Source organism: Ranitomeya variabilis, chromosome 2 (genome assembly GCF_051348905.1).
Source record: "Ranitomeya variabilis isolate aRanVar5 chromosome 2, aRanVar5.hap1, whole genome shotgun sequence".
NCBI lineage: Eukaryota > Metazoa > Chordata > Amphibia > Anura > Dendrobatidae > Ranitomeya > Ranitomeya variabilis.
In genome coordinates this window covers 783,673,329-783,688,029 of record NC_135233.1, presented here as the reverse complement: position 1 = coordinate 783,688,029, position 14,701 = coordinate 783,673,329, and the positions used below count along the sequence as shown (strand labels likewise).

The 14,701-nt window shown below is 41.2% G+C and overlaps 1 protein-coding gene across 1 annotated transcript in view; it reads right to left on the bottom strand.

Annotated features, from left to right (window-relative positions):
- Positions 1 to 14,701, bottom strand: part of UBE3D (ubiquitin protein ligase E3D) — a 324,905-nt gene that overhangs the window by 105,010 nt on the left and 205,194 nt on the right. Inside the window, exon 9 of the mRNA XM_077289817.1 lies at positions 12,316 to 12,454. Coding sequence (XP_077145932.1) covers positions 12,316 to 12,454 — 139 coding nt within the window. The remainder of the gene's footprint in view (positions 1 to 12,315; positions 12,455 to 14,701) is intronic.

The following is a 14,701-nucleotide window of genomic DNA, read 5'->3' as shown; positions in this document are numbered from 1 at the left end:
TTCATGAATCACAGATACAGCAGAGAAATATAGGTATAGTCCAATGCCAGAATTCACTTCTTACATGAGTGATAGCTATTGTAAATTCTACAATACCACACAGCAGAGGGGCTTTATATACGTCAACCCCTTATATGCCAATTTTTGTGCAAAACTTTTTAGGCTATGTGCACATGTTGCAGAATTGCTGCGGAAATTTCCACGGCAATTCCGCAACTCCTGCTACAGGTATATCACATGCGGAATTGGCATGCGTTTTCCCGCTAAACACTAGCGTTTTACAAGTGTAATTAGCTTGCGGAATGCTAGCGTTTTCCAAGCGATCTGTAGCATCGCTTGGAAAACTGATTGACAGGTTGGTCACACTTGTCAAACATTGTTTGACAAGTGTGACCAACTTTTTACTATTGATGCTGCCTATCCCCGACAGCCTTCCTGCTCCTCGCAATGCTCCGGTCCCAATAATGCATTGCAACAATGACCCCAGATGAAGTAGAAGTCTCGCGAGACCGACGTCATCACAGGTCATTTTCGCAATGCATCATTGGGAATGGAAGCATCGCGAGGAGCGGGAAGGCTGTCGGGGACGCTGGAAGGAGAGAATATCATGATTTTTTATTTTAATTCTTTTTTTTCTAACAATTATATGGTTCCCAGGGCCTGGAGGAAAGTCTCCTCTCCTCCACCCTGGGTACCAACCGCACATGATCCGCTTACTTCCCGCATGGTGGGCATAGCCACATGCGGAAAGTAAGCGGATCAATGCTTTCCTATGTGTGCGGAATCCCTGCGATTCCGCACAAAGAATGAACATGCTGTGTTTTTTTCCAGAATGCGATTCCGCCGCGGAAAAAAAACGCAGCATGTGCACAAAAATTGCAGATTGCATTCTAATAATAGGATGCTTAATGTATGCGTTTTTATGAGAAAAAACGCGGAAAAAAAGCAAAAAATCCTGAATGTGTGCACACAGCCTTAAAGTAAACATTAGAAAGTATTAACGTAGAACATTTGTAAAAGGGCAAAATGGGTTGCAGGCTGCAGCATCGCAACACATCAGTATTCGATGTCCCATTGTTTTGAATTCACTGTCGATTTGTAGTGCTGATGACTGACCCCAATAAGTGACATGTGCAAAAATGTATACATACAGTACATGGCACACACGTACATAACACACACGTACATGGCACACACATACATACAGTACATATACACGGCGCACACACATACAGTACATGTACATATCGCACACACGTACATGGTACACACATATACATGGTACATACATACAGTACATGGAACATACGTATATGGAACACACATGTACATGGCGCACACACATACATACATGGCACACACATACATACATGGCATACACATACATACATGGCATACACATACATACATGGCACACACACATACATACATACATACATACATGGCACACATACATACATGGCATACACATACATACATGGCATACACATACATACATGGCACACACGACACATACATACATGGCACACACGACACATACATACATGGCACACACGACACATACATACATGGCAGACACATGCTGCACAACAAATGCTCATTTGATACATGTGATTCATATAAACACATACACATAGCTCACAGACAGCACACACTACACATACCACACACTATACACACATCAATTACACACACCTCACATACACTGCTTTATGCTGGAGGGAATGAGATGTCCCACACTATCAGCTGCAGCTCCTCCTGCTCCCAGCAGCACTGTCCCAGCAGACACCTCCCTGCCCTCTCCTCTGCTGGGACTGCCGACAAGAGCAGGAGTTGCTGACAGGAGCCATCATCACAGGAGCAGCACACACAAAGGGTGCTGCACGACTTATGGTACCTCACATCACAGCTCAGGTATGTAGGTGCCGGCCCAGGTCTTAGCTCTCCCTCCCCTCAGAAGCTCCGTGCAGGAGGACGGTGCACTGGCCTATGAATACATGGCCTGTGGTGACATCACGGTCACATGGCAGGTCACATGATCGTGATGTCACTACAGGTCCTCAGCCAGTCTCTACATCGGAAGCTTCACTGATTATGATTATCAGTGGAGCTTCTGCTGTAGTGGCTGTATCCCAGACAGCATGCATGAGTGGGCCCCCCTGTCTCGCCAGGGCCCCGGCACTTGCCCAGGTGCGCCGGGTGCTGACGCCGGCCCTGCACTGTATATACCATACGCAACAAACACTGTATATGCCGTACGCACCACACACTGTATATACCGTACGCACCACACGTGCCTACAACGCGTCTACAGGCAGAGGAAGTCGGTCACATTAAAGGGGTTTTCCCATGAAAGAAAGTTCATTTTAAAAATTGTTTGTGTCTGAGCGTTTACGGAGCATGCCACATCTCCTGGGCAGGGGAGGAAGCAAAAGACAATACTGACATTACAGCAGGTAAAATATTTCACTGACTGTTTTTAAACAACATTTTACCTCACAAAATGTATCCTCTGCGATCTTCTGCTGTAATGTCAGTATTGTCTTTGAGGGGAGAACACAGCACAGGAAGGAGAGAGACAGCAGACGAGGGGGATAGCACATGGGGTAGACAGGTCACAGAAGAGAGCACAGCCTTAGAACAGTAAATTTTGAGTGCAGCCATTATCTATTTGCTATATGACTTTTTTGGTTATGCACCAGTTCAGACTAGATTGCTGTTCAGTCAGTTTTCTTATATTTACTATGTACTATTTTTTCTGACTTGAACGCCCCGCCCTTCACCATGCTGTGATTTTAACTACATCCAGACACAGTTGGTTCTGAGCTTCCTATAAAAGCAGGTTTTACCATTTTATTAGCCATAGGTAAGTGTTCACACTAGGCAGTCATCTCAGGTACCCATCCGTTTTGAGATTACCTTGACGTTTGGTGGATGGGTTCACAATTTTTGGCCAAATCTTGTGTCAAGAATCTCATGTGTTTTTTCATAAATTTCACAAGCCATTATGCTATTCACATTTCATGTATTGCACATTTCCTTGCCTTAGCACAGTAAATTTTGAGTGCAGCCATTGATCTATTTGCTAAATGACTTTTCTGGTTATGCACCAGTTCAGACTAGACTGCTGTTCAGTCAGTTTTCTTATATTTACTATGTACAGAAGAGAGCACAGACCGGAGAAGTCAGCATATGGGGAAAGAGAGAGTGAGATGAGCACATGGGGGGAGAGATTCTCAACGCTGCAAAGCCTGCCCCCATCGTGTCATTACCGCCCTCCCGATCCATCTAGTAGTAATAATAATAATAATATTATAGGTTAAACACAGGTTATATCGTAACAAAATAGATATGAAGCCAAGGGGGTGAAGACTTTTGCAAGTCACTGTATTTGTGTTTGCACATAAACTTAATGATCATAACCCAAATTTTCTTTAACAATCATTTTGCATGAGAACCACCATAACGATATATGTCACCATCCTCCTTATAAACAAACTTTATTCTTAAATTCAATTAATGCAAACACCATTAAAACAGACACATTTTAGAGTGCTTATTCATATTGTGACAGCTGCTGACAAGTTACATCATTTTCGGAGAAATTGAGTAAGATCATTCAGCCCTCCCATCGGGAACACTCCAGCACGTTACATCAACTAAGCTTCCTTCTTCAGAAATAAATTGTTGCCCCCCCACATGGTATTGATATATGGTAGAAAATAAATACTGCATGCACAGTGGATCACTAGAATGACAATGTCAGATTAGCCTGGGAGAACCCTTTTCTGTCTGGAGGGATTTAACATGTTCACTACATTTCTTGAACATCAGTCATATGCTTTTACCAATGTAGATGCGCTTGCAGTCACATATCACTTCAAACATCACTAACTATGTTCTGCGAGTAAAAAAAAAAAAAAAAAGACTCGCAAAAAAATTTTGTTGACTGTTCAGGAAATAGCAATAATTATACTGCTTTATATCAAAAATACCCTTTGGGGACTTTTTTGCCTAACCAACTTGCATTATGTGTTTTTTTTTTTCAGCAAATTGCTCTCTAACTATCACATAGTTTATGTTTTTATAGCTTCTAAAGGAAATAATTGGTTTCCTACAAGCCACCTCCAATAGCATAAAACATACAGAATATACAAACACGGGAAGAAAGCAGGGGATCCACAGGTAGTGCTTGCATGCCACCTGTAGGTAAAGGAGAGGGAATCAATTGTGGCTATTAGGCTTGCTTAGAAGCTTATAAATGTTTCATAGCATCTTAAATATTGATTAGATGCTGCTATGTAACAGTCACCAAACATATACTAATAGTGCCTCCATAGCCAGAGCCTGCACGCACATCACTAGATTAATACTATATAATATAAATATATGTATATAAATAAATATATATATACTAGATGGTGGCCCGATTCTAACGCATCGGGTATTCTAGAATATGCTATTGCCCAGCCACGTAGTATATTGACCAGCCACGTAGTATATAGCACAGCCACATAGTATATTGCCCAGTCACATAGTATACTGCCCAGCCACGTAGTATACTGCCCAGCCACGTAGTATATTGCCCAGCCACGTAGTATATTGCCCAGCCACGTAGTATATTGCCCAGCCACATAGTATACTGGCCAGCCACATAGTATACTGGCCAGCCACATAGTATATTGCCCAGCCACGTAGTATATAGCACAGCCACGTAGTATATTGCCCAGCCACATAGTATACTGGCCAGCCACATAGTATATTGCCCAGCCACGTAGTATATTGACCAGCCGCGTAGTATACTGCCCAGCCACGTAGTATATTGCCCAGCCACATAGTATATTGCCCAGCCACATAGTATATTGCCCAGCCACATAGTATATTGCCCAGCCACATAGTATATAGCACAGCCACATAGTATATTGCCCAGTCACATAGTATACTGGCCAGCCACATAGTATATTGCCCAGCCACATAGTATATTGCCCAGTCACGTAGTATATTGCCCAGCCACGTAGTATACTGCCCAGCCACGTAGTATATTGCCCAGCCACGTAGTATATTGCCCAGCCACGTAGTATGCATCATATCCCTGTTAAAAAAAAAGAATTAAAATAAAAAATAGTTAAATACTCGCCTTCCGGAGCCTCAGGATCGAAGCAGCCGGTTACCGATGCTCGTCGCGCGCTCCGGTCTGAAGATTGCATTGTGGTCTCACGAGATGATGACTTAGCGGTCTCGCGAGACCGCACGTCATCATCTCGCGAGATGGCAGCATGGACCGGTTACTGGAGCGTCGCGAGCAGGGAAGGCCTGTTGTGGATCCGAGGGGGCCGACGGACGGTGGGTATATAACGATTTTTTTTTTTTTATTACTATTTTTAACATTAGATATTTTTACTATTGATGCCGCATAGGCAGCATCAATAGTAAAATGTTGGTCACACAGGGTTAATAGCAGCGTTAACCGACCGCGGCATAGCGCGGTCGGTTAACGCTGCCATTAACCCTGTGTGAGCGCTGACTGGAGGGGAGTACGGAGCGGGCACTGACTGCGGGGAGGAAGGAGCGGTCATTTTCTTCAGGACTGTGCCCGTCGCTGATTGGTCGCAGCAGCCATGACAGGCAGCTGGCGAGACCAATCAGCAAATGAATAACCGTGACAGACAGACAGAAGGACAGACAGACGGAAGTGACCCTTAGACAATTATATAGTAGAATATATATATATATATATATATATATATATATATATACACACACACGCACATACATACAATTTCCCTTTTCGCACTTTTGCTTTACCTCCCCTTCCTCCAAGCAGCATTATTTTTCTACTTTTCTGTCGACATACGAGGGCTTGCTTACTTTTTGTGGAACTAGCTGTAGTTTTGAATGACACAATTTGTTTGAACATTCAATGTACTGTAACATGGAAAATAAATTCCAAGTGAGGTGAAAAAATATATATAATTCTGCCATTTTTTGTTTTTGCGTCATGCATATTATAGTGAAAATGACTAGGAATCATGATTCTCCTTGTCGGTACAATTATGGCAAACACAAATTTTATAGATTCTTTTTTCATTTAAGTGGAGAAAAAAAAAAATCATTGGTTTGAGTCGCCATTTTCCAAGACCACTTAACATTTGTATTTTTCTGTCAGTGAAGCTGTGCAAGGACTCTTTTTTTTGCATGGCCAGCTGTCTTATCAATACCACTTTGATCTGCTTTTATTGCATTTTCCATTTTAGGGAGATGAGGTAACCGAAAACCACAATTTTGGGCATTTGATTTCTTTTCTAGTTATGGCATTTACTGAATGGGTTAATTAATTTTATATTTTGATAAATCGGACTTTTACAAATGTGGCAATAACAGATGCATTTATTTATTTTATTTTTAATGAGCAAAAAGTGGGGCAATCAGAACTTTAACATTTTTTATATTCTTTAATCCTTTTTTCTTTTTTAATCTCTTATAGCAGTTGTTCCCAACCTTTCTGACCTTGAGAGCCACATTTAGCTCTTAGAGAGGGTACCGAGTCACATCATCCAGCTCTCGTCCCCCTCACAGTAGTGGCAAACAAAGCCCCCATTACAGTTATAATAATAACCAAAGCTTTTCCACAGAAATCAACCCAAAGCAGTATACCAAGATGCAAGGGTTCCCATAATACCCTCAATTCAGAATTTTCCCATCAAGCAGTCACAATACACCATCGCATACAGATTCAAGCGCCTCCTTTGACAGGTAGTATCATCCGGTCTACAGTGTACCATACTTAAATTTCTTTAAACCCCTAAGAGCACTATATGTGCCTCCAAATATGCTCTTCTGTGCAGGGCTACTCACAAAATTCACCATTTTGAGATGTGCTCTTGATACCTCTTGCTAGACTTCCTGGAGCTACTGCACCAAGCCGGCAAACAGCTGCGAGACACAATTTATGGAAACTGAACAAGCCATATGTGGCTCCCAAGCTACAGGTTTGGGACACCTGCCCTATAGGGTACGTGAACCTCAAGCCAACCACTTATGCTATATAAGGCAATACCACAGCATTATATAGTGAAAATCTCAGTCTTTCTTGAAGTTCACTATATAGCTGAGGATCAAAATGGCAGAAATGGGGGACCTGGATGTCAAGGTAACCCATCGGCACCCCAAGACGCATCAGGGGGAGATGGTACTAGCGAACAGCGATGCACAATCGATTTAGATGCCACTATTAGGGATTAACAGCAGCGTTTAAAAGGTTATCAGCCATGACCAGAGCTCATCTAGGTGCAGATGCTGGCTATTTAATATAGCGAAGCTGGACCTAGATGTTATGGTAAACAACTGGCACCCCACGAGCGAATCAGGGGGTGCAGATAGGACCCAGCATTCAAGATCAGCGATGCACGTTCCATTTAATCACCACTATCGGGTATTAACAGCAGTCTTTATATGCTTAACAGCCGCGACCGAAGTTCATCTAGATACAGTTGCTGACTGTTTAATATAGCCAGTTTCTGCCACCTTTGGAGAGAACTCAACTACTGATCCCTCTACCACACAACCACCCATGTAATCACATACAGTACGGACCAAACGTTTGGACACACCTTCTCATTTAAAGATTTTGCTGTATTTTCATGACTATGAAAATTGTACATTCACACTGAAGGCATCAAAACTATGAATTAACACATGTGGAATTATATACTTAAAGTGTGAAACAACTGAAATTATGTCTTATATTCTAGGTTCTTCAAAGTAGCCACCTTATGCTTTGATGACTGCTTTGCACACTCTTGGCATTCTCTTGATGAGCTTCAAGAGGTAGTCACTGGGAATGGTCTTCCAACAATCTTGAAGGAGTTCCCAGAGATGCTTAGCACTTGTTGGCCCTTTTGCCTTCACTCTGCGGTCCAGCTCACCTCAAACCATCTCGATTGGGTTCAGGTCTGGTGACTGTGGAGGCCAGGTCATCTGGCGTAGCACCCCATCACTCTCCTTCTTGGTAAAATAGCCCTTAAACAGCCTGGAGGTGTGTTTGGGGTCATTTTCCTGTTGAAAAATAAATGATGGTCGAACTAAACGCAAACCGGATGGAATAGCATGCCGCTGCAAGATGCTGTGGTAGCCATGCTGGTTCAGTATGCCTTCAATTTTGAATAAATCCCCAACAGTGTCACCAGCAAAGCACCCCCACAGAATCACACCTCCTCCTTCATGCTTCACAATGGGAACCAGGCATGTAGAGTCCATCCGTTCACCTTTTCTGCGTCACACAAAGACACGGTTGTTGGAACCAAAGATCTCAAATTTGGACTCATCAGACCAAAGCACAGATTTCCACTGGTCTAATGTCCATTCCTTGTGTTCTTTAGCCCAAACAAGTCTCTTCTGCTTGTTGCCTGTCCTTAGCAGTGGTTTCCTAGCAGCTATTTTACCATGAAGGCCTGCTGCACAAAGTCTCCTCTTAACAGTTGTTGTAGAGATGTGTCTGCTGCTAGAACTCTGTGTGGCATTGACCTGGTCTCTAATCTGAGCTGCTGTTAACCTGTGATTTCTGAGGCTGGTGACTTGGATAAACATATCCTCAGAAGCAGAGGTGACTCTTGGTCTTCCTTTCCTGAGGTATTCCTCATGTGAGCCAGTTTCTTTGTAGCGCTTGGTGGTTTTTGCCACTGCACTTGGGGACACTTTCAAAGTTTTCCCAATTTTTCGGACTGACTGACCTTCATTTCTTAAAGTACTGATGGCCACTAGTTTTTTCTTTACTTGGAATTTGTATTATGGCAAGAAAAAAGCAGCTAACAGTCTTTTCACTAGGACTATCAGCTGTGTATCCACCAGACTTCTGCACAACACAACTGATGGTCCCAACGCCATTTATAAGGCCGGAAATCCCACTTATTAAACCTGACAGGGCACACCTGTGAAGTGAAAACGGTTCCCGGTCACTACCTCTTGAAGCTCATCAAGAGAATGCCAAGAGTGTGCAAAGCAGTCATCAAAGCAAAGGGTGGCTACTTTGAAGAACCTAGAATATAAGACATATTTTCAGTTGTTTCACACTTTTTTGTTAAGTACATAATTCCACATGTGTTAATTCATAGTTTTGATGCTTTCAGTGTGAATGTACAATTTTCATAGTGATGAAAATACAGAAACATTTTTAAATGAGAAAAATATCTTGCTGGTACCACTTACTGGAGGTACCTAGTCTACAACTTGAGGTCTGACCCTTTAAAGTGTCTGGCTTGTCCAATTTGACTGGGTATGTTGCAAGACTTGTTTACCTCCACTTGGTGGCACCAGCAAAAATACGTTTCTTCACTCGAGTCTTACGGACATGACCAATACGACTCAATACACAACTGCTCTCGCTTACTACAGATAGTGCGCTAGTTGGTCCAGTTGTAAAGATGAGAGAACTAGCATCCTGTTCTAATAGAAAAGTACTTTGCATTAGAACTACCACAGGCGTATGTACATTATATTTTTTTGTATTGAAGTGACTGTTAAAATTTTAATAATTACTATAAGACAAATCCACTTAATTCAATATTACAATTAATAAGCTCATCTTTTCTTATAATACAGAAGTTTAAGTATGCATATCAGCAATTTTGCAACTAATTGATGAAAGTGGAAGGCAGGGCCTTGCAATGAACACATCTTTATATATTGGCTCTACAGATTCTGCTAAACGTCATTCTTCTACTAAGTGAACGTTGTGTTTGCAAGTATAGCATATACAGTGAGTTCTATATACCTAGAAGGAATCTGAGGACTAGGTTTGATTTATGGAACATACGATCCTGTAAAAGCTGCAAGCTTTCCAAATAACAGTTTACTTTACACTGACCTTTCTAAAATAGACTCGTACGGTATTAAAGCAAATCAATCATAACAAAATGGCCTATTATTACACACACAATATCTCAGCAAATCAGAGTTTCTGTTTTAAGAGAGGGCTTTTGTGAACTATATGTACAGTTAGGTCCATATATATTTGGACAGAGACAACATTTTTCTAATTTTGGTTCTAGACATTACCACAATGAATTTTAAACAAAACAATTCAGATGCAGTTGAAGTTCAGACTTTCAGCTTTCACTTGAGGGTATCCACATTAAAATTGGATGAAGGGTTTAGGAGTTTCAGCTCCTTAATACGTGCCACCCTGTTTTTAAAGGGACCAAAAGTAATTGGACAATTGACTCCAAGGCTATTTCATTGACAAGTGTGGGCAATCCCTTCTTTATGTCATTCTCAATTAAGCAGATAAAAGGCCTGGAGTTGATTTGAGGTGTGGTGCTTGCATTTGGAAGGTTTTGCTGTGAAGTAAACATGCGGTCAAAGGAGCTCTCCATGCAGGAGAAACAAGCCATCCTTAAGCTGCGAAAACAGAAAAAATCCATCCGAGAAATTGCTACAATATTAGGAGTGGCAAAATCTACAGTTTGGTACATCCTGAGAAAGAAAGCACTGGTGAACTCATCAATGCAAAAAGACCTGGGCACCCACGGAAGACAACTGTGGTGGATGATCGCAGAATAATCTCCATGGTGAAGAGAAACCCCTTCACAACAGCCAACCAAGTGACCAACACTCTCCAGGAGGTAGGAGTATCAATATCCAAATCTACCATAAAGAGAAGACTGCATGAAAGTAAATACAGAGGGTTCACTGCACGGTGCAAGCCACTCATAAGCATCAAGAATAAAAAGGCTAGACTGGACTTTGCTAAAAAACATCTAAAAAAGCCAGCACAGTTCTGGAAGAACATTCTTTGGACAGATGAAACAAAGATCATTTTCTACCAGAATGATGGAAAGAGAAAAGTATGGCGAAGGCGTGGTACAGCTCATGATCCAAAGCATACCACATCACCTGTAAAACACGGCGGAGGCAGTGTGATGGCTTGGGCGTGCATGGCTGCCAGTGGCACTGGGTCACTAGTGTTTATTGATGATGTGACATAGGACAGAAGCAGCCGAATGAATTCTGAGGTATTCAGAGACATACTGTGTGTTCAGATCCAGCCAAATGCAGCCAAACTGATTGGTCGTCGTTTCATACTACAGATGGACAATGACCCAAAACATAAAGCCAAAGCAACCCAGGAGTTTATTAAAGCAAAGAAGTGGAATATTCTTGAATGGCCAAGTCAGTCACCTGATCTCAACCCAATTGAGCATGCATTTCCCTTGTTAAAGACTAAACTTCAGACAGAAAGGCCCACAAACAAACAGCAACTGAAAACCACTGCAGTGAAGGCTTGGCAGAGCATCAAAAAGGAGGAAACACAGCGTCTGGTGATGTCCATGAGTTCAAGACTTCAGGCAGTCATTGCCAACAGAGGGTTTTCAACCAAGTATTAAAAATGAACATTTTATTTGAAATTATTTAATCTGTCCAATTACTTTTGGTCCCTTTCAAAACAGGGTGGCACATGTTAAGGAGCTGAAACTCCTAAACCCTTCATCCAATTTTAATGTGGATACCCTCAAATGAAAGCTGAAAGTCTGAACTTCAACTGCATCTGAATTGTTTTGTTTAAAATTCATTGTGGTAATGTCTATAACCAAAATTAGAAAAATGTTGTCTCTGTCCAAATATATATATGGACCTAACTGTATGTGAAGGAGGGCAAGCAAGAAAATGGATACAGTTAGAGCAGTCAAACTGGGGAATGCCCTACCACAAGAGGTAGTAATGGCTAGAACAGCTTTTAAAAAAGGATGTATGCTTTCCTCAGCAGAAATGGCATTGTGAGATTTAGTGACAAAGAATGTATAATTGGTGGAGAAAGGTTGAACTTGATGGACCTAGGTCTATGTAACTATGTAAGGCGAACCCATTTACTGGTTCTTAGTCAAAGCTAGCCAGGTGCATCTAATTAAGATCTGCAGTGCTAGTATTCAACAGAGTCCTACCTGGCTTTCCAATAAACTCTAATGCATATATTGTAAATGGCATCAGAAATACCATAAGTCATATAACAGTTTGCGGATTCTGACTTAAAGTTGTCCAGCACAACTCATGCGATAGGTCATCAATATGAGATTAGTGGGGGTCCAATATCTAGCACCGCCACTTATTAGCTAATATCTGCTGTGGCAGTGGCCAGGTGTCAGTCAACGCAGCGCAACACTGCAACACCATACATTGTTAACTAGCCGTAATCGAATATACTGCAGTTCATCTTGATGGTTTTTGATAAAAATGCATTTTGAGCAGTTAAAACATATATATATATTTGGTAATTGCTACTACAGACAATGTTAAACTATTTAATTTAAACAATTTAATTACCTTCCAGTCGTTCATAAAACGTAATGAATGTGGTAAAGTGGAATTGTTAAGGGAGAGCAGCAAGATCAGTTCGAGGCAGGTACTGGGGGGGAATGTAAGCGAATGAGCTCCAGTTTCATTCATCCATTTATCCTCAAATCTGAAAATGATATAAGATTTTATTAAAGATAACTGGACTCAGTTAGCATAAAGTTGTTAGCCTGCAAGGAAAGAAGAAAGACCTTTTTGTAGCAGATGCTTTCACATTACTAACACAGAAAACTGATTAGCACAGATCTTGGCTTTGAAATTACCTTTTAATATGTTCTCTGGAATTAGTCAATTTAACTGTGGAATATTCGCCATTAGAAAAATGTTAAACTTTTTCATTATGTTTTAGTCGTGTTGTGCTGCTGCTCTTCTGTCCCCTCTTGGGTCCCTTTAATATTCCACTATGATTACAGAACTAATAAAAGCAGGAGGTAGAAAAGTACCTGATGTGAATTCTGCTCCATTTTTAAGACAATTAGCAAGCATTGTGCAATCAATCCGTCCATTTACAGGATTTACAAGGGCTGGCCACATAACAACTGAACTGTTATTTGTCCTGAATTCAACTGCATTTACGCCACATTTGACTTGCGGACGGGCACCTTATGTTATTGGATTACCAGTTTATCATATCTTAAATATCCTTCCTTTCCAAAGAGAGATGTACAGACTAACACTAAATAGCGTACTTACAGTAAAAACGAACAATCACAAAGAGCTTTTAGATTGTCATCTAGTAATCCTTGTCAAATCCTTCCCTTCAAAGTTCAGCCTTCTAAATGGCAGATCAATCCACCTTTCTAAATCACTAAAAGAAATTTGTTATCATGGTTTGCCATGTTAAAAGCTATGTAAGCTAGAGGAAAAGGGGAGAAAAACTAAGTTTTCAGGCTAAAAATATATATTTATTAATTACACATAACTAAACCATTAAGATATATCATATAAAAAGACAGACAGGACTGGTAACAAGATAGAACAAGAAGCTTATGCACTTATAGGAGCAATGAATCAAATGGACATGCAAAAATGAGTATACAGTGGGGGAAATAATTATTTGATCGCTTGATTTTGTAGATAGAATACCAAAAACAAAATCCAGAAAATCATATTGTATAAATTATATAAATTTGTTTGCATTTTTCAGTGAGAAATAAGTATGTGATCCCTCTGGCAAACAAGACTTAATACTTGGTGGAAAGACCCTTGTTGGCAAGCACAGCATAAAGGCTTTTTTTTTGTAGTTTATGACGAGGTTTGCGCACAAGTCAAGAGGAATTTTGGTCCACTTCTCTTTGCAGATCATCTCTAAATCATTAAGATTTTGAGGCTGTCACTTGGCAACTCGGAGCTTCAACTCCCTACATAAGTTTTCCATGGGATTAAGGTCTGGAGACTGGCTAGGTGACTCCATGACCTTAATGGGCTTCTTTTTGAGCCACTCCTTTGTTGCCTTAGCGGTATGTTTTGGGTCTTTGTCTTGCTGGAAGATCCAGCAACAACCCATTTTTAATATCCTGGTGGAGGGAAGGAGGTTGTCACGCAGGATATAATTGTACAGGGCTCCATCCATTCTCCCATTGATGTGGTGAAGTAGTCCTGTGCCGTAGGCAGAGAAACACCCCCAAAACATAATGTTTCCACCTCTATGCTTGACAGTGGGGACGGTGTTCTTTGGGTCATACTCAGCATTTCTCTTCCACCAAACACGGCGAGATGAGTTAATGCAAAAGAGATCAATTTTTGTCTCATCTGACCACAGCACCTACTCCCAATCACTCACAGAATCAACTAAGTGTTCATTGGCAAACTTCACACGTGCCTTCTTGAGCAGGGGGACTTTGTGGGCACTGCAGGATTTTAAACCTTTATGGCGTAATGTGTTACCAATGGTTTCCTTGGTGACTGTGGTCCCAGCTGCCTTGAGATCATTAACAAGTTCCCCCCATGTAGTTTTAGGCTGATCTATCACCTTACTCATGATCAATGATACCCCACGAGGTGAGATTTTGCATAGTGCCACAGATTAATGTCGATTGACAGTCATTTTGCCAGAACTCTTAATGGTTGGTGGGCAAACTTACAAAATCAGCGAAAAAGGGATCAAATACTTATTTTCCCCACTGTACATAAACTTGCACTCTGTGGTGTTATGGCATGTAAACATGAAATATGAAATTTTAATAGCATTACTGCTACTTATGGAGATGCAAAGCACCTAATTTGGACAATTCATGCATGCCCAGCAGGCAACGACAAGTTGATCTCCAGTTGCTGGGAATCAATCTAATGTGAATCCTCTCCTAGGCTGAAGCCTGCATTTATGGATAGGTAGTTCCCTGTTGCAATTAAAACA